A 21643-nucleotide genomic window follows, 5' to 3' on the forward strand; every position below is an offset into this window, starting at 1 on the left:
ATATCTCTAGGTCTGGAGTGGGTGGGCTGTTGTATCGCCCAGGATTCCTTGGTGTCCAAATCCCATGTAACCGCCCTGAGCCACTGTGCGTGAGTAGGAGTGGTGGGCCGGAGCCAGCAAAGTAGGATTGAACGCACTACAAGTAGCATACAGAGGCCAGCCATTTTCCTGGAATCCCGGTGGAGCTCTGGGAAGTCGTGGAAAAGACACCTCATTGGGGATGGGGTGATAGGGTGTTCGAGGATAGCCGACATGGTAGAGCATACTGCGCTCCAGAACTGAGTGAGGCGGGGACAGGACCAGATCATGTGGATATAGCCAGCAACGTCGCAGCCACATCTGGGGCACCTCGGGGAGAAGTCGCTCGAGATACAGTGCAGCCTGGTCGGGGTGTAATGGTACCTGTGGAGTAGCTTGAATTGGATCAGTTTGAATCAGGAGTTGAATGAAACCCCATGGATACGTGCGCACATATGAGCCCATTGTTCATCGGACATTTCCAGGCCGAGGTCAACCTCCGAGGTATGTTTTAGTTTGGAGAATGCGGGGAGCGATCCGGTCTGCACCAAGGTGTGCAGCCTGGAGATGTTTCCCCTCATGGGAGAGGGTGAGGACAGTTCAGTAATTGCAGGCTCATCAGGTGGCAGTGCCAGAAAGCTCGGGTATTTATGTTCAAGGATTTTCCGGAGGGATGAGTATTGAAGCCAAACAGAAGGTCTCCGCCTCAGGGACAGCGGGAGGGCAGGCCACTCTATGAAATTACCCTGTTCAAATATGTCGCGGAGTAGTTCGTATCCTGCCTCAGCCCACCAGTGAATAACGAAGGAGGAACTTGTGGGAACTCTGGGAGAAAATTCCAAATTGGTAGATTACCATGGAAAGGATGGGTGATACCCAATAGTTGCCACGTTTTGGATAAAGCCAATGATCTGCAAGTCGCCGGGTCAAGTGAGTCTGGTACCATTGGCATGGGTGTGATGACCAGGGAGTGGATGTCTCGGTCACTGACCGTTAACCTTTCGAGCCTGGATGAGGTGGGGGGTCCGATATGTTAAACCAATACGCGGTGTATTGGAGTTGTGCCGCCAGCCAGTACTTGAGGAAGTCAGGTGCCCCGAAGCTGCCAGCCTCCATCGGGGCAGCCAGGGTCTTGAGCTTAAGGCGGACCGCGCCCGAGTGCCAGAGGAAGGTATTAAGGATACGAGTCAATCTAGAAGAACCTGCCACCCGGCCACTGTGGAACATTGGCAAATCTTTACAAGAGTTGGGGGAGTACTACCATCTTCAGTATTCCTATCCTCCCCGCCTATGAGATCGGAAGTTTTTTCCAGCCCAGTATCTTTACTGTAAGGATTGTGAGGTATTTTTGGTAATTCTCTTCAAAAACCCGTTCAACATGACGTGACACTACTATGCCTAGATAAGTAAAGACAGATTGGGCCCATGTGAATCCCAGGGTATCAGGTGGGGGGAGTGTGCTGGGAGTGAGCGGGAACAGGGTGGATTTAGAACAGTTCACTTTGAGACCAGAGATTCGACCAAAGAGGACAATATCTTCCAGAATTGGGGCCAGATTCTTGTCAGGGGAATGGATGAAGAGAAGAGTGTCATCCGCATACAGGGAAACTATATCCGAGGAACCAGCGGTATGCAGGCCCCTATGTGCGTGGCATTGGCAAAGCATGTCAGCAAATGGCTCCATTGCCACAGCGAAGATTAAAGGAGGGAAGGGACAGCCATGCCTAGTACCCCTAGCAATTTGAAAGAGGGGGGAACGGTCCTGGGTGCGGACTCTGGCTACAGCGTTGGAGTAGAGTAACCTGACCCAGGAGAGGAATGTGGGGCCGAATTTACATTTGTCGAATACCCGCCAAAGATACTTCCATGAGACTGAGTCAAAAGCTTTCTGCATTTCAAGTGTTGCAGCCACCGCGTGGACATCTGGGCTCACCCTGCTTAAATTGTTGAAAAGGCGCCTCAGGTTCTAGGTGGAGCGTTCCGGAATGAATCCCGCCTGGTCAGGGTGAACAATGTGTGGCATGTAAGGGGCAAGTCGTAAGGCAAGTCATTTAGCATAGATCTTGACGTCGCAATAGGTAAGTGAGAGTGGACGGTAGGAGCCACATTGAGTGGGGGGTTTACCAAGTTTTAGTAGGACGGTTATGATGGCTTCACGGAGCGAGGGGGGGAACTGACCTACTTCCACCGACTCCTCCCAAAGTGCAGCTAAGCGAGTGAGTAGGAGCGATTTGAAGTGTTTGTAGAACTCAATGGGGATACCGTCTGATCCTGAGGATTTACCTGAAGAGAGGGAATCTATAGCTTCCGAGGGATCCAATGGTTTCCGGGGAAAGGATCGATAGGGGGAGCTTATCCAGGTAGGCGTCAATTTCTGATGTCGTGGCGCTATCCGCATGGGCATATAGGGATTCATAGAAGGAGAGGAATTTAGAATTGATATCTTGGGGTGAAGTGGCCGGGGTTCCGTCAGGTCTTTCGATTCCGGGGATGGTTGGAGGGCCAAAATCTCGGCGGAGAAGTCTAGACAGTAGACGGCTTCGGCGCTCACTCTCGCTCATTTCCTCGCAAGACCCGGGCTGTCCAAAAACCTCAGTTGACGGTCCGCAAGTGAGCAAAAGGTATCCAGCTCTGTGCCGATTAACGCAAGGGTTTCAGGGGTTTGGTGTAGCGTGCATTGAGGTTCCGATGCAGACAACGCAGCCTCGCTTTTGGAAAATTCCCTTTGAATAGTTTTGAGGATGCCGTTTTCCTTGGAAAGGGCAATGCCTCTGCTATAGGCTTTGAAGGACTCCCAGAGGGCAGCCTGCGAAGACACCGTGTTGGTGTTAATCTCGAAGAACTCCTCGATTGCTGTCTCCATCTCAGAGTTGAAGACCGGGTCGAGGAGGGAGTGTGGTTTCATTCTCCAGTGTCTGGTTCGGCCACGGTCTGGGCCCCAACACAGGGTGACAGTCATTGATGAAAGGTCAGAGAGAGTCCTGGGTAGGATCGTTAAACCAGATATATTCCTTATAAGTATATCAGACTCCAGCCATCGATCGATCCAGGAATAGGAGTCGTGTACCGAAGAGTAAAAGGAGTAGGAGCAGGATTCGGGATAGAGGAGCCTCCATGCATCCACCAAGGCCAGGCGGGGGAGAGAGGAAAGTGTAGTGTAGGCAGCTTTGGAGAGTTGACGGGGTCTGGACCCGGATCTGTCAAGGTCTACATCGAATATTGTGCTAAAATCACCTCCCCAGAGAATTGGTAACAACAGGAAGCTATCGAGGAGAGCCGTGAGGTGTGTATAGAACTCGGGATCGTCGATGTTGGGACCGTAAATGTTTAACAGGACCATCTCCTTATTTTGCAGGATACCATGGAGTAAAACGTATCTGCCCTGGGGGTCAATCAGCGTGGCTATGGGGTTGAACCTGAGGCTCCTGTGAATTAGGGTCATAACCCCACGGTTCTGTGTGGAGTAGGTGGTATAAAACCTTTCAGGGCCCCATGTTTTAGCAAACCTTTCACAATACTCAGTGCATGCATGTGTCTCTTGCAGGGTCAGGACCTTAGCCCCGTGACGCTCAGCCTGGAGCTGTAGTAGCCTCATTTTCTTGTAGTTTCCCAGCACCCGCACATTCCAGCTCATGAATGTCAAGGTGTCCTCACCCAACAACCCCGGGGTAGTCATAAAATGTTACGGGTGAGTGGAAGTATGCCCCCCATGGTCGGTGCACAGTGTAGTTAGATCTGCAATGCCATCGGGTCCATGGTGCCCTGTCCTCTACCTTCTCTGCGAATACCAAGCCTTTTTCAACATATAACCCCTTTCCCCCCACTCCCTCTCACCTCCCTCCCCCAAACAGAGGAATGATAACCCCATAACCAAACAACCAAATACAAAAACAAGCATCAACGCCTGGGGGGCCTGTGAACTTGCCTGGCGACAATGCTCCGAGCCGGGAGGCAACATTACGATAAGCATAGTGCCCAGTGATGATATAAGGGGCAACCCGGGGAGAGTCCCTCAGGGGTGGGCAAGGCACGGTCGCATAATAATGAGACAATTTATACAAGCTTGGGATAGATAGTTTCTCAATCAACTGGATCGAGCCGATGTATGGGTTAAACAAACATATTGAAGGAATGTTGTGATGATAGAGGAGCGCTGAGAAGGCGGGAGAAGTCCCGGACAGCGCCTGGTAATGGCTCAGGAGGCCCAACACGGGGCCGAGCGGCAAAGCAACAGATTGTTGATTGCACTACGCCGGAGCCAGGAAGAGGTCAAAGCAGTACACAATCAGCCAAAGGGTATTTCTTTGTCCAGTACGGCCGCCCACTGAGAAGCGATCGTATTAAACATTGACATGCCAAAACAGTGTAACAATGGTGGAGAAATGTTGTTAAAGATAATCCAGTTTGAGAGGCAATAAGCATTGGGTCCAAGGGGCTCCCCCGGGATCACAGGGGCAATCCAGAGAGCAGAGGACGCATGTGATGAGCAGCTGAGATGCACCGACAGGGAGCGGTCCCCGCCATCATCCACCCAACAGTTAGACCATATTGTAGTAAGTCGATGACTCAGTTTGCAGACAACAGGGAGAAAAAACAAAACCATTAACAGTGTATGATGCAAAATGTGACAAAGCCGGGATGAATGGTTTCTCTATCGGATCATGGCGCTGTGTGGGTACAACAACAAGTATTAAGGGCATGTTATGATACTAGATGAATTCTGGAACAGTCCCCAACATCATCTACTCAACAGTTAGTCTAGGTTGCAGTGAATCAATGTCTCTGCGCGTGAACAAGAGCGATAGGGAACAAAACATTAGCAATGTATTTTGTGAATATGGTTTAGCCAGGGAAGTGTCCATCGATGAACCTGGAGGCCTCCTCGGGAATCATGAAAAAGTACACCCGGTTTGTATGTTCAATTCTCACATTGGCGGGATATAGCATGGCATATTTAATCTGTTGATCTTGTAGCCTCCTCTTCACTGCACCGAGATGTCCGGGTATAGGTGGATCCTGGCCGCGCCCAAAAGAAGTTCTCCCTTGGCTCTCGCCGCCCTGAGGAGGGCGTCACGGTCGCGGAAATTTAGGACTCTGGCTATAATAGGCTGTGGTGGCTGCGCCAGGTCTGGGTTTTGCCGTGAGTGCACGGTGGGCTCTCTTGATTGCGAACTGCGGGGAGAGTTTTGGGGAGTCTAGCAGTTGTAATAGCATGCCCTCTATGTAGTCCACCATGGGTTCCTGTATACCATCCTCCGCTACACCAATAATGCAGAGGTTGTTGCGTCTCGAGCGAGATTGAAGGTCCTCGTTTTTCTTTTCCACCTTGGTGACTTGGGCAGAGACCGTGGAAACATCCGCCCCGGAGGGAACCCAAGCCGTCCTCGGTGGTGCTCACTCGTGTCTCAATTTCGGCAACCCGACCGTCGGTCCTTTCCATATGTGCCTTGATGGAGGATATTGTGCTGTTCATGTCGTACAGTTTACTATGGAGTGTAGTGAAACCCTCCTGGATGTATTCCATCATTTTCTTGGAGTCGGGCGGTTTCAGACGTTGGTGAAGTGGATGGATCCTGTCCTGACGTCTCCACCACCAGTCCCACCGGGGTCTTTGTGAACATGTTAATAGGGGATTGTTTCTTTCCAGTTCCCTTTGTCATAATTCCGGTCAAGGGTGGACTTAAGCCCAGAAGGCGGCCGGGGCTCCGGGGCCAGGCGGGGGAGCGGACAGGGCACCGGAGGAGGGACAATCAGGCTGTCTTGGGTGACGTGGATGCACAGAAGGCCTCAGACATCAAGGTAGAATGCAGCGTCGCAGATTAAAAGGGGGGGGGTGGTCAACAATGACTAACAGATCCAGGGCCGGAGAGGCTTCCTCGGCCAGCAGGTGCGTGTGAAAATAAGTGGTCAGTGACTGAGCCCACCAGTGCAGACAGCCCCAAAAGTCCCGGCAGGGGGCCAGGGCCCGGGAATCAGTGTTCCGCAGCCGAGATGAAAGGAGCTGAGGCCTTGGGCGCTGATGTTGTTGAGTGGATTGTTTCGAGCAATGGGGCACCTGGAGTCCTGAATTGGTAGTGGAGGCAGTATGGGAGGCCACAAGTTGCAGTGCATATAGATGAGACAGAGGGTCCAGTAGACGGGCGGCTCGACGGGGGGAGCAACTCAGGGTGCCCCCGATCTGGTTTATTGAGTCAATGGGTCTTGAGGAGTGGCTAGTGGGTAGGGGGACTAGGGGCAGCGGGTGTAGCACCGCAGTGGAGACCTCCCATTAATGTTATGGAAGAGTTAACAAGTTTCGTGGCTGGGGGGAGGCCACACCGGGAGCAAACCTTGGGCCGGCACGCCAGCACCAGGAGGGTACGAGGGAGGAGGGAGCCCAGTCCCCGTGTCCATCCAGTCCCCCAAGCAGTGTCCGCCGTTTGCCTTGGGGACAGGGGTCCAGTGTAATTGCCAGAGGAGGCCGGCAATAAAGTCAAAGGGCCACCACAGCACACACCTATGTAAGGGGGGCCCCAGGCATCTCTCGAGTCCTCCGCGAGTGAGGAGGTGCAAACCCAGATCAGTTGTCACTGCGAGGCAGGTGGGGAAGTGACTGGGGCCCAGAGCGACTCACCACAGCAGCCCTAGGCGGAGACGTCCCGGGGGCTGGTCTGCAGACAAGATCTCCGGAGGTTGCAGAAGGCAGCACGCCGCCCGGGCGGGGGCGGCAGAGTGGACCGCTCCGGACTACGGTGATGGCCCCCGGGCCACAGTGAGGAGGCCGAGGCCGCAGCACGAGACGCGCGGTCCCACGACAGGCGAAGGAGGGCAGCACAGCGCGGCACATCGCCCCTCCCCCACAGCAGGGGTCACAGGCGCGATCCCCTGGAACGAAGAGCGGGGCCGGAGAAGAGCCAGCTCCCGGCCCACCTCCAGTGGGCTGTAGCTCCGCAGCGGTGGTGATTCAGAGGGCGGCGTATCGGCAGCACACGCCCGATACTTCCAGCAGCCTGAGTGGGTGGTCGGGTGTTAGTATTGTGCGGGCAGCAAGGCAGGATCGTGAAAGGAAGGTGCCTCACGGAGTGGAGCGAAGCATCAGGCAGCCATCTTCTTCGAGCGCAACAGCGCCCCCCTCAATTATTCATTAATGCCCAATCATTCCTTAACCCGCTCTCTTAAGTTTGTTATAACATGCATGCTCTTCATAAATTAAGTCTTCATTTTCCATCTCTCGGATGTTATGTTTTTCTCTGCTGGTGGGTGATGTTCAGAATTGTTAGAGAGTGGTCCGATCAGTGCTCCAGATAAGATTTGGAAGTAGGAGTAGTTTGATACCTATTTTTTGAAGTTGGGAGTAAAATTATTTTTTAGGGAGTAACAATTTCCAATGAGAGTAAAATATGTTTTAACTGGAAACCGGGAATGTTTTTGTAATAATGATTCTTTGCATCTTGTTATTCATGCACATCAATAGTACTTTGGTACACGGTTTTTCTACATTAAAAGATACATGTTTACTTATTCCGATCAGGCAGCTATAATAGTACATTTTCCTGTGATACTATGTGCACTACTGGTCCAAACATATCCACAAAGCTGTATGGGTGAAGGCAATGGTGCAAGGTTCTACGTAGCTGTTTCCTAATTTTGTTGGGAGTATTTTTACTCCATTTCTTTATTTTTGGGAGTAGCTGTATATTTTTAGGGAGTAAAAGTGGCTGATACGTTATCTAATGGGCTGAGTCCGATAGCCATTTTATTATGCCACATGATTGTTCCTTCTTCTAAACACTAGGATAAGATTAGGCAGTCGGTTATGGTGCTTGAATCAATGTTTTTTTTAGGATTAGCATGATTACTCCATATTTCTTGCCCCAATAAAGCTGCTAAGGATTACTTATATAAGCATAACATCCTTAGCTTTGCAGTTCCATCAAGTAATACAGTATGTGTGGCTCTTTTGGCGGATGAATGTCTGGGATTTTAACCTTAAAAATATGTTTTACAGTTTACAAACATTGAAATAAGCCTTACGTTATTCACATAGGAGTTTTCAATAGCTGTTTCTCTTGCTTGTGTATCATATGAGCGTCTCCTGAGTGGGTTGTAAGGTCACCATCTGTTGCTGCTCTATGGAAAAAGTTGTGTCTGGTCTACGCATACATTTTAAGCTTTGGTCCACTAGATCTAAATATGTTTGATACAGCAGCACCTTGCCTCAGAGGTTTGATGTGTAGCAAATACAACAATGTGTCTTCATCTGCATTTTTGGATTTAATATTCTCCTCCATTCTGTTCTAAATAATTTATCATTGGAGCTTTCTGATTTGGGAAACTGATTTTCTTATTCGTTTTACTGACACAAGTTCTCACCTGTTTGTTCACAGTTATATTCTTCTTTTTTTTTGTTTTTTGCTTTGAAGTGTCTATACTCTATCCCTGGAGTTGTAACAACCAATTATACATATAACATGTATAAGTATCCTGCTCAAGTTAGGAGGGGGACATTGATGCAGATGAAGTATCCAAGATAAACAATGTCACCCCTGATTATGTGACAAGGGTCAGAATGCTGATATGGCCTTGGAGCATTCAACACTATGTCGTGCATGCGGATGGCATTGCACCTTCTTGATTAAAGTGTGTAGGGGTTGTGAAATGAGCATTGCTGTCTATAGGGTAGGTCTCATGGGATTGTGGGATTTCATGTTTCCATTTGGTGCAGTGTCTACATCAGCCCTATGTTGCTCCAGCTGGTACCTTAACAATATGCAGGGCCCAAATAAGTGGTTTCCCTTGCCACATAGTGGTGTTGTAGTCAAAGCATGTCCATAGGCCCAGCAAGGGGTCTTCACACTCTTTGGAATTAACTGCAACATCCGTAAACCTTAGAACACAGATACCCACAGATTGAGGTAGGTTTCTTTTGAGGTCTTCAAAATTGCTATGACTAAATATTTGTTCATACAAGGTGCAAAAGAGGCTATGACTACCAAGTGAAATAAATGCTAATTGCAGTTACCGACAACATGTTTGTTTGTTTTCCATTTCAAGTGTTAAATTAAGTGAAATGGATTTGAAATAGTAAAATGCATATTGTATGGGTTTTATTCAAACTCTGTGATCAATGGTGTGTTATGGCTTGCTAAAAATCAGTTGCTGGAATTGGAAGCAAATGAAATGAAATTATATTTGATTTATATCGCATGCGTACACAAGTGTTTCAGAGCGCGACATGTCAGACAGGTCATCCCCAAAGAATGTTCCAAAACCTAGTTAGAATTACTCACTGCAGTTTGAAGTAGCAGGATGTATCCTTGTGGATGTTTCCCAAGCATGGGAGAACGGAAAAATTTAGGATAAGCATCACCAGGTGCAACCAACAGAGGTTGATTGACTTGTTTGGATCCTTGGTTGGCTTTAGTGCTAAGGGCTTTCAGTCTTGATATTGTCAACTAGGTTTAGTCTTGATACTTTCTCTTGGACTTGGTTTCCAATAGCTTTTGTCCACTTCAAATAAATTACTTCACATTTGAAATTCCTTCCGGAATGTTTGTAGGTTTGAAAACATGTTAATTGTCAGAATAAGCTCCCCTTTTTTTAGGGTCCCTTTCCCTTCCATCTGCAAATACCACAGCTTAGTTCTAATCTGTAACCAGGAGCACAATGGAGTGAAAAGGGGGCAAGGATAGTCTGTGTTAAGACCCAATGCAAATGTAGGACAATGAAACGGGGCCTTTTATCGCAGCAGAGATCAGAGTGACCCTATGACAATTTACTAGATACCCCAGAGCTAATCAACGAAAAAGCCTTAACACAGTTGCCAGATAGTGTGAAAAATACTTGCATCTTGGAAACTGTTACAAATGAGAACCTGCCTGAAACAGACATTTAACACGTGACATAAATTGTTGCAATTCTAATAACAAAATACAGTAATTGAAGCAAAGCAAGTCCAAGTGGCTATTCTTGTTTCCTTTATTTCTGTTCATCAAGTCTTGCAATCAAATATGTGTGTAATTATTGTATGTAATCCCTACAGGTGATAAGGAATTTATACAGCATGCATCGTATTACGACCCAGATCAACTTCCTCCAGAGAATTCTTCCTTTATGGAAAGGAATTTTATCTGCAGATTGAGGTGCCTTCTGGATAATTCCTCCGGTTTCTTGGTAAGTTAAGTTGAACATTAATTGTGATGGATTTCTTCTTAACATTTCTTCCAACCATGTGCTTATTTTGGACATGATCCCAGTGGTCAGTGGAGCACTTTACATAGTAGTAGGGGGGAAGATTACATCCCAAAATGGGTTAGGGTACAGATTTGCATTAGGATTATTACAAATGTCACAGTTTGTATCTAAGGGGGGGACATTACATCAAGAGAGAAAATTGGGGGATGAAGAGAACTGTGTATAGTTATTTTTTCAAACATGTGTGGCTGGGTAGAGAGTTCAATAGTTTAGAGCATAGAATGAGGAGGCTTGCTTTAGGGTTTCTTTGTATTGCTGGATCTCTAGTAATGTTGCACTGGATCTATAGTGGTGCAGCAGTCACTGGATTCAAGCAGTTTCTTTTTCATCTACGCTGATTTCCCGAACGCAGAGTTTTGTTGATGTTACTCACTTTATTAATGTTTTAGAGGTAATGTGGTCAGACAGAGTTCATGTGCATTGCAGCATTGAGGGTGAAGCTAGATTGTGAAGCCCGGAAAAGGCTGTTGTGGTCTATATGGATTTTCGGTTCAGTTATCACTGTTTTTTTCCAGGTATTTTCCAAAGCAGTGGAAGTGAGTAATAGGGCAGTATTTTTTCAGGTCTTAACAGAAATGAACAAGTGTTTTTTGCATTTGATGGGCAGAAATATGTCCATCTATGGAGAAATGAAGCCTGTCAGAGAAGAGAAAGAGGTCCATGATGTGCCGTAGGTCAATGAGCAGATGAGTGATTACGAGAGTATGTCATGATCAAATGAAGTTGCTTTGTGGCATTTGACAGTGGTGTGAATGGAATTAAGAGTGAGGTTGTGTAGCTTGTGCCAGGAAGGGATGCAGCAGTGTGGGATGAGGAGACGATCAGATTATGATTTGCTAAAGTCAATTTTATGTGATACATTGTTAATTTAGAAAAAGATGTGGGGACTGCCCCTTTTTGTAAATAAGAGGGTAATCAAAGTCAATTATATCTTCAAAATGATTAAAATATCATAATAATATAAGGTATTTTTCAACACAAGTGCAATACTGTAAAGAGTCCTCCATCCAAACCTACATAATCTATATGCCTGTCTAGTCAAAGGAATTGTCCATAGCCAAACAACACACTGTATAATTAGAATCAAACATGTTCAATATTTTACTAAAGTCAGCAAAAGACAAAACATATTTTATTTCCTAATCCATACACTGACAAATACATGCCTCGCACAAAATTCAAGAAACAAAGTACACAAATAGCTTATAGCTACATTTCAATAAAGATATTATACAGTAGAGATTACATATCCCCATTTAAGTGAAAACACAACAAATTCATAAATTAAACATTCAAAATCAATCTTCAAAAGATCTTACACTACTGAGTGCAAAACAAATACAAACACCACATGTTTGGGACAATAGTCCCATCTAAAGAGGTAAACCCTTGTAGCTTTTTTTTCCTCTCATTAGTAGTGTACTATCTTTAGAAGACTGATTTAGAACATTTAATTATTCATGAATTTGTTGCGTTCCACTTAAATGCAGATATGTAATCTCTACTGTATAATATTTGTATTCAACAGCTATTTGTGTACTTTGTTTTTTTGACTTTTGTGGTAGGCATGAATGTTTCAACGTATGGATGATTTACTATGAAATATGATATGATATGTTTTGTCTTTTGACGACATTAGTGAAATATTGAACTGTGTAGTGTAATTTCTTTTCAATTCTTAAGTACCATCTAAAAGAGGTCAATATTTTATTTGCCTGATGTTTAGGAAAATAGTACATCTGTGGCTCTAAGGAAGTGCAACATGCGAGTTGAATAGTTTTTCTGTAGAATGGAGCCGGACATGGAGGTAGAGCTGGAGTTGGCTTTTGAGTTTGGAACTAGACATAAAGACTCCCTTGAAGATGGATCTAGAATTGCATCTCATAAAAGATTGGAGAAGAACATGGATATTAGAAAGTGTGGTATCCTGGACTGATATAGACAATTATCCTGATGTACCTGGTGTCTTTTCTTTGTTCTATTTAACCAGAAGAAGCGACACATACATTATCAATAACACAACATGTTGCCCTGAGATATCAAAACACTACCAGCAACCACTTTTTCTAAAATGTCATATTTTAATTAATTTACTTATTCACAGCACAAGGCTCAAAAACATTGAAAAACATATATACACCACATATAAGTATACAATGATAAAAGCAATTATTCCACCTCACAGAATCAAGTTCACAAATGCTTGAAACAAACACAGTAGCAACTTAATTTCTCTTGCTTTCTACTGCGTCAAACTAGCCCAACTTATATAAGTTTATGTCCTTGATGTCATAAGTAACTGGACATTCTTCAGGGGCAGAAGTTCGTTCTGTGCTTTCTGTAGGTCTTTTGTTCTTTCCTCTATAGTCCTGGTTCCTATATCTGAGGGTACATACAAACATAAACACATTACTATATGGGCATTTTAGGTTTATTTACCAAACCTAGCCATCCCTAATCACCAATAGGGTGCAACAAGTATATAATTAATAATATACCCGTGCCAGTCAACTTGTAGATATAAATGTCTTCAAATTGTTTAACAGTTACAATTCTTGTTATTCACCTTTATAGTGGTGTGGAGAGTTCACTTATACCTGACCAAAGCCTAGAGCCAATTTGAAACATCTAACTTTGTCATACACCATGGTAAACGATTACCACACTCAACACTCTATTCAAACAGAGAAAGATTCATCGGCATAGATTTTTTTGTTCCTCACCCCTGGTCAAGGAAACGGGTGGCCTCTCTCTTGAGGAAGATTTCTATTTCTCTCTTGAAACCAAATAGGGAAGTAGTTCTTCAAATGTACACCTCCACTAATGCGGGTCAATCGTTAGATTTTACCCCATCCATGGATCTAGCAGACACAAAAGGCTCTGAGTTTTGAATTAGAAAGGGTTACTTAGCTACCACTCAAAAGTACACCATAGTCCCTTACCTTAATACATGCTGACTTTGTAGTTATGGCTGGACCTAGGAACCACACTATTCAGGACGAGTTCCATGCCATACTTTTTTAACTCTCATGTCTCACGTTGAAAATTCAACTTGTACTAACTCACGTGGTTGCAAGTATAATTATATAATAAGTTACCTTCTCAGGCTACAGGCTAGAGGCTACTATCATCTTTCATTATACAGCTTATAATCAGAGAGGACAAGCACATGCTCAACTCGGCTGCCCGACCATCAAACAGCGAAAAGTACACTGCTGAGTGCACTTCCCGATGAGCTCACGTCTGATGCGCGTGGCCAGTAGCAATTATAGGACTTCCTGATTTGTGGGAGGGGCTTCAGTGTAATCTACAGATAAAATTATGAAAGGCACATATATATTTTTTTTTTATATAAAAGTTGTTTATTAGTTTGATTAACAAACTTTTTACAACATCTTGAAAACAATAACAAATGATTAAAATGTCATTATACAAACCATAAATTGTATTTACATTTCATAATTATTAAAATTTCATTATACAAACCATAAATTGTACTTACATTTCGTAATTCACAGTGATTATACACAGTCAAGCACATAAGTGAATAGTTTATTACTTCTTATTAATGTGGTGCTGTCCTTATTATGTAAGAAAACATAACCTTTTACTGTAGTTGTTCCTTCCTATCCAGTTCCACAACCAACTTCTCAAGGAACATGCATAATGAGACGATTACTTTAAATGAGATCCCCACATGAACTTCTTCCAGCACCATTCCCTTGCTTCATAAGTCATCCCCAACACTTTCGGACCAATAAGGGAGTATCTTAGAGCTTCAAAGTGTTCACAATACACAGTTAGGTGTTTTAAATGTTCAATGCACCTATTTCCCTCTCAAAATCTGCACCATGGTATCTGTCCCAAGTAATCGTGCTTATGCCAATTGATTGTTTTCTCAAATGTATGCAATTGATTGAGCTTAAATCTCAAATACAAATCTCGATATTGTTTAGCCGGGAATTTTAACAAATAGGCCTTCCGTGGTTTTCTCGGTGTCGCAAATTTTGCTGCTTCAACATATAATTTTTTTGTAAGCATGTCTGTCAATGTAATTAGCCAGTCATACTCATATAGCCGTTTCTTTACATGTTGAGAGCGATATTCAATATCTAGAGGTTTCAGACCACATTCGTCAAGTTTCTTAATCATGAGATTTGAGAAAATAAGCAGTGAATTAGGTACTTGATTTTTGATCATGATTGAAAATTCCTCACAAAGCGATTGCTCGGGTGGAAATAGCATTTTTTCCATAATTCGTTAGTTGTGGCCAATGGAATCTGGCTGATAAGGCTGAAATACCCAGCTCCTGTTTTAGGATACAGTTTGGTAGTGCATTTGGCAACCTTTGTACATCTTTCCAAATTTGACCTTGAATTTGATCTAGAATTACATCTATATTACATAGGCATAGGTCAAGCCCATATAATAGAGTAGCTTCCACTTTCAACATGTAAAATTACAAGAGTGGTTCTATTGAGAATTTACAATGCTTCCTGAATATAATCTGCATCTTAGTAATCAAAACAGCTTTTTTTGCATTTAAGTTTACTGACCATGTTTTTTTGTGGTAGAGTCTATCACGTCATAACCCAAGTATCTCATATTCACATTAATGGGCATAGGTATTGAGTTAATGGACCATTGCGTTGTAGATATTTTCTTTTTCATATTTTGTAATATAAAAATGCTTGATTTCTCTATGTTGCAAGTTAGATTGTGTTTATATAAGTATTCTGCAAATATTGTAAGTTTGTTTTGTAGGTCATAAGGAGTTCACTCGAATATTAGCACATCATCCGCAAAAGCGATGCATTGAATGCGCAAATGCCCCAGTTTGGCTGGATACGTTATTTCAGATTTCCATATTTGTTCAATGTCCGAGAGGTAAAGGCTAAACAGGGTCGCCGCCAAATTGCAACCCTGCTTAACCCCCACCTCCGTTGGAATCGGGACAGTTGTTGAACCAGACTCATTAATGCGAACCAGATAGGCTGTGCCTTGATGCAATTTGGCCAACAATGCAATTAGATCCTGCGGGATACCTTTTTCATCAAGTTTTTCCCATAGTAGATTCCTTATCACACAGTCGAATGCTGCAGATAAATCAACAGATGCCATATATAAGGCGCCCGAGTTTTGAATTTTCGTTTGGGCAATTAAGTGCGCCAAAACGGTTGCATTCAAAGCCGTTCCCATCCTAGCACGAAAGCCTATCTGAAATGGCGACAGGATGGCTCGATGATTTATATTCTCTTTTAACTGCTGCAGTAGTAGAATGGCGAAGATCTTAGCACTCGCATCAATCAAGGCGATGGGCCGAACATTTCCCGGGTTAGTTCTAGCGCCTTTCTTGTGAATAGGAACTATAATCGATTGTAACCATGAAGATGGGTCACTGGAGGAGCGTATTATCTCATCAAATTGAAGTTTTAGCATTGGTGCCCATAATTGCATATTTTCTTTTAGTACACATGGCGGAATACAATCAAGGCCCGGTGCTGATTTATTAAGCTTTGTAAGGGCCCATATGATGTCTTCTAGGGACCAGCCCTCCAATTTCTTCACTGAGTATTGATTAAACTTAGACACGAGTGTTGAGAATCTTTCAGGTAATGCAAATGTATCCTTGTAATATTGAGTACATGCTTCAGCACTAATACTTGAGGATTGCTCAGTCCTTCCTGAGTGCTCATTACCTCTTAGGAGCGTCCAAGTAGAACACCTATCATTTGAACACAATGCTCCTATCATTGTTTGATTCATTGTATGATGAAGATGTATTCTACAATTGTTTATGTTGTTACAATATTTGTTAAGAATCTTGCGTTTTCATAATTCTTTTGTTTTTTCAAAATTCCAATTCTTGCAGCCAATAAATCCGCAACTGGAGGCTTTGGTTTTTCTTTTGCTTTAAGTATTACAAGATATAAAAGGGCTGTTGAGATGATAATAAAATGTTGCGTTGTTAAGCTTTTCCCTTTTATAGTTAGATCCTCAACATTCGTGCAATCATCCACCAGGCCCTTAATAATTGCAATTAATTTTCTGCATGTTTTCAGATTCCATCATAAGGAGACCCCTGGCCTATCCTCTAAAGGCACTTATATTAGGAACGATATATAGCATTTCAATGATACAGCTCTTTGTAAACTCAACACAGAATCAATGTCCATTTTTTTTTGCAGAGAAAATGCCCACCTTTAAAGATCTTAGTCCAAACATACAGCACAGCCGTACAGAGAACAGTACACTTCTGAGTGTACATCCCAATACGTGCGCAACCTGATGCGCGTGGCCAGTAAAAATTATAGGACTTCCTGATTTGTGTGAGGGGTCTCAGTGCAGTCTTTAAAAATCGTAGTCCAAACTTGCAGCACAGCGAACAGTACACTTCCGAGGGCACTCCCCGATGCACGCATGCCTGAGGCGCGCACCAGGAGCAATTATAGGACGTTCTGATTTGTGGGAGGGGTCTCAGTGCAATCTTGTCGACAAGTGGATATGTGTCCAAGGTCCAGGAGGGGAGGCAAACGCCTATCTAATCCTGAATCTACAGACGAGAGCAAGCTTCGACCATAATAACTATTAGATCCTATTAGATCCTAGTGGACTCTCGTCAAATTAAAAGGGCCTTTGCTCAAAAAAAGTATGGCTAATCCTTACAGCTAAATACAATTAGTTTGGTGTACTGTTCATGAAAAAGAAAGAAGTGTTCACAAAATGATATGTCAGAAAGTTTAGGCCATTGGCCTCCCTTCCCCACGTTTTCAGCATGGAAAAAGACAGTTCACTCGAACAAAGCACACACTCTGGCTTCTTCGACACGAGGATACAGTTCAATTACCAGCACCAGGGCATCTGCGCAGAAGTCTCTTTACTTATCAAAGTCTCTTGATTCAGAGGGCCTGATGTATCAAAACAATACACAAAGTTCCTTTCCTCTTATAAAAACTCCCTGGATCCCCCTCAGCCGGGCACATATTATTTTGATATCACAATCGTTTCTGTGGATCCCCTTTTCCGGGCTCAGATGCCCTTTTTACAATGTTCAGAGAATATTATTTCTGAAGTGACTCATGGTTCAACCTGGATCCGCCTCAGCCGGGCTCAGATCCCTACTCTTACACAATTAGGGCTTGATTCACAGATCAATTTCCAATAGGATTGCACCATTATAAAACTCTTCTGTGAATTAGCCCCTAAGTCTCGCTCAGACCAATTTCAGTTTGTATCAAAGTATCGAAGACTTTTGAATGTGCACAGGGTTTAGCTTGACCTGTTGCAGGACCACTTCAATCTCAAAATGTCCTTCTCACAGTTGTCACAGGTTTCCTCCCTTCTCACCTGTCTTTGTTGTTTGTGGGAGTTCTTTGATGGAGTTTTCTTTCGTAGGATTCGGGTCTTGTATAACCCTGAGTGCAGGTCCTCAGGTTCCAGCATGCGTTCAGCGTTCCGAGTCCTGGGAACGTTCAGATGTCCGGGAAGTCCGAGGAAATCCAGGAAAACAGTAAAGAGTGCACACGGAAGATGAGTGCACGGAGATCCAGGATGCAAGGAAGACAAAAGGAGGGGGAATGAAGGAGGAGGAAATTAGGGGAATCGGATGCCAGGAATCAAAGGAGAAACACAAGCGAACTACGGCAGCACACGTCTAGCCACGGCAAGCAGTAGTGTTGAGATGCACAGGGCCGCGGAGGCGTGTCCGCTTTATAGAACGTAATGTGTACGGCGCCGAAACTGGTAAACAGTATTCCGCGTTCAGCGGCCATGTTGGGAGTACTGTTGAGTGCAAGCCCCTATGGGTCAGGGACCAGGAATTCCAGAAAGGACGCTTCAGATGGTTCATGACAACAGTTGCCAACCAGTTGGGTACCTTACAGAGATCTTTGAATGAACACACATGCGGCACCAGACCACTCTGTCTACGGTATCTTTCTTCGGTATCCTTCTTGGCCTCCAAAGTTCAATCACTCCTCTGGGCTTCAGCTCCTAGCCTTTGAGAAATCTCTTACCTTTAGTATCAGGTTCTGGCACAGGGTTTGTTTTAGGTTGTAACATATTTCATCCTCGTCAGTCCAATGAATTTTCTGGGGTTCGGCATTCTTACATTTTTCTGATAACCTAGCTGTCCAGTCTGAGAAGTTTGGCATAAACCCGCCTTTTATCTGTGTGGTGAAGTGTGATGGAAGTCAGATGTGTGTAATGATCCATAATTGCCTGACCTTGCCTGACCATTGTATTGGGACATGTCAGGTATACAGCTCTGGTATTAGTCCATGTTCGTGTCGGGAAAGGGGTGGGACATAGTTAGTAAGTATCCTGATAGGATGGGGAAAAAGTGTTACAGTGAAGGGGATACCGTGTCTCACCGTCCAGTGTCCCACTCCCACTCCCCGAAGACCCCTCATCCAGGTGATCCTCTCCCACTGCCCAGGAAGTGGATCCAAAAGCGATGGCCGTGTCCTGGCCACCTGGATGACAGATCCCCGGGAACCAGTGGCAGAGATACCTTCAGGTTTCTCACAATCCCCAGATGTGAGCATATCCCAGCAGCAAGAAGAAAAGTCTATTGCCTCCCTATTTGCAACAGATCTTATTCAAAGCCCTGTCAATTACCCAAAGATGTCTCTCCAATGCAACTCCCCTACCTGTCACATAAAATCTCAAAAGCAAAGTCATCTAGACCCAATAGAGCAGCCTATAATCATCACCTCACCCAACCCAAATTCAAACAAGCAAAAGCAGGCGGCTCAAGTTTCCCTACTATTGCAGCCAAACAATGGAACCTACTCCCTCTGGTCTTGCAAGCCGAGCCATCAAGCTGGACCTTCCTGAGTTCACTGAAAACGTAGCTGTTTTCATAAACGGTCACAAGTACGTTGTCAATTCTACTGCCCTTATGTACATTTGTCAAGAGGAACTGGTCATGTAATACTCCTTGAAGCCCTCAGGTTTAGTGCACTCTATAAACTGAAAAAATAAGGAAATAAATGTATTCATCTAGTAGCAATTCTTCAACTTGAATACAGCAATCTTATAGCGGTAGGTTATTTTAATGTTATGCCCAATTAACCGGCAGCTAGTCGTTCTGCCAGATCATTGTCTTAAAATGAAAAAAGTATCCAGTAGATCGACTAGCTGCCCAATTTATTTCTGCTATGATGGATTTGAATCTTCTCCAGCTGGTGACTGATTCTATGCAGCTACATGATAATACGCTAGACTTAATTGTTTTCTCAGGATACTATCATGTCTATCTTTCCTGCATTTCAGATAACCCGGTCTGATAACTTTGTTGTCCCATTTATCATGACTTTTGACTGTGATCAACACAAGCTACAAACCCATAATGTTATCAAGCGGACAATTGCTTCTTTTATTTCACAATCTAGTGGATCATTGCACACTCTTGATCTTGCTGCTCTATCGCAAATATGTGCCTCTATGACTGACAGGTTAATCCTGCTAAATACCTGCAAAGTTTGGGCAAGACCTTCTGATCCCTAGTCGTGTGAAGATCTAATGTCACTGTGGCTTAACCCCCATCAGGCAGAGTTTAAATGGTGCATCTCCTACTGTCTGTCTGACAAGGGGTTATTGGGACAAGTCACGGGGGCTTATCATAAAGCCATTTCTGAGGCTAAACATGCTTTTTATTCACATTGTATTGGAATGGCACTGAATCAGCCTAAAGAACTTTATCAGCTTGTTAAATATTTGTATTCCAAGTCTGCTCTACAAACATCTGTACCTCCATCTCAGATGTTATGTGATTCCTTGGCAAATTTCTTTACCCAGAAAATTGCTGATATATTCCTTTCCCAATGAAGCTCATTGGTTTCTCCTTTGCTTTGCACATTTCTTGAAGAGGTACATTTATTTGACACGCTTCAGTCTGGATTTCAACCTGGGTGGGGAATGAGAGTGTGCTTGTCTCAGTTGTGGATGCACTGGCTTGTTTCTCCGATAAAGGTGGTGTGTGTTCGTTGAGTTTGTTAGATCTATCAGCTGCATTTGATAGAATCGACCACACCAACCTGCTTGACCGTCTCTCAGGAGCTTGCTTTGGGGTTACAGTTTTTACCTGTTTCAGTCTTTTCTCACTGCTCGCACTCAGTCTGTTTCTTTTGTGCCTTTTCTCTCAGAATCTACCACCTTGACCCACAGAGTCAATCAGGGGTCGGCACTGTCCCCTCTTCTATTTAACATCTGTATTGAGCCTCTTTTCGCCCTTATCCACTCCCATGGCTTCCATTGCTACTCTTATGCTGATGGCATACACATTATTATCCAACTCAATCTTGTTAATCAGGATATTGCGTGTGAGCTAAGGGGCTGCCTGGAGGTGGTGGGCAGTTGGATGGGCAACAATTGGATGAAGTTGAATGGTGATAAGACCGAGATGATAGTTGTCAGCTCTCCATCCGCGTCTGCCCTATGTTGTTTGACTTTCTGGCCTTCTGCTATCGGCCCATTGCATGCCCCTGTTTCCGTGGTTAAGGACCTGGGTGTGAAACTATCTTCAGCTTTGTCCTCTGCTCCCCAAGTGATTGCAGTTTGCCAGTCTGCTCACCTTTTTGCGGAAGCTCATCTGTTTATTTCCTTTGCTCCTGCGGTCTCCAGTGGTGGCTGTGCTGGTGCTGTACTGGTGCTTGGTATTGTGTATTATTGTCATTCTCTGTATCTGGCCCCGCCTGGTTTTCTGAACAGCTGCCTTAATATTTTGCAGAACTCAGCACCCCTGCTTGCTACAGGTTCTTCAGTTAGGGGCCATATTTCTCCTGTCCGTGCATTGACTGCCAGTCACAAAACGGGTCCAGGTTAAATCTGTATGTTAAATCTATATATATTGTGCATCCAGCAATTTATGGTATTGGTGCAGAATATCTACAGCACACATTTCGTCCTTATGTTCCTGCCTGACCATGCTTTTGTGTTCGCAGAGAGCTTCCCTCATAAAGGTACCCACTTACAAGCTACGAGTCATTGATAACCATTTGTTATTTTAGAGGGTGCTGAAAACCTTCATTTTCTAGATGCGTGGTCCTTGCCTGTTGCTTCTAGCACCAAGACACTCTTGCACGAATGTTGCACTGTATAAAATTCAGTAACACACATAACATAAAACTGAGACACTCCTAGACCATGGTGATTCCAATATTAGTTCTGATATATGGATAATACGTACTAGGTCCTCATATAGTCCAGTAGATTACCTTATTTCCACAAAGTATATTTGTTCCGAGTGGGCATCTCAAATCAAATAACTCAAGCTTACGAATTCAGTTGGGAGAAATGATGTATGGTTTTCTGTACTAAGCCTCTAATAAGTGCTCAGTACCATAATGTGCATCTGTGTTTATATAAGTTCTGCCACCATGACCACCAG

The 21643-nt window shown here is 44.2% G+C and overlaps 1 protein-coding gene across 1 annotated transcript in view; it reads left to right on the forward strand.

Annotated features, from left to right (window-relative positions):
* AHR (aryl hydrocarbon receptor) overlaps positions 1–21643 on the forward strand; it is a 723464-nt gene that overhangs the window by 541458 nt on the left and 160363 nt on the right. The window contains exon 6 of the mRNA XM_069648615.1: positions 10040–10170. Within this exon, the coding sequence (XP_069504716.1) occupies positions 10040–10170 (131 nt within the window). The remainder of the gene's footprint in view (positions 1–10039; positions 10171–21643) is intronic.

The sequence above is a fragment of the Ambystoma mexicanum genome, chromosome 2q (assembly GCF_040938575.1).
Source record: "Ambystoma mexicanum isolate Mex_15411 chromosome 2q, UKY_AmexF1_1, whole genome shotgun sequence".
NCBI classification, from domain to species: domain Eukaryota; kingdom Metazoa; phylum Chordata; class Amphibia; order Caudata; family Ambystomatidae; genus Ambystoma; species Ambystoma mexicanum.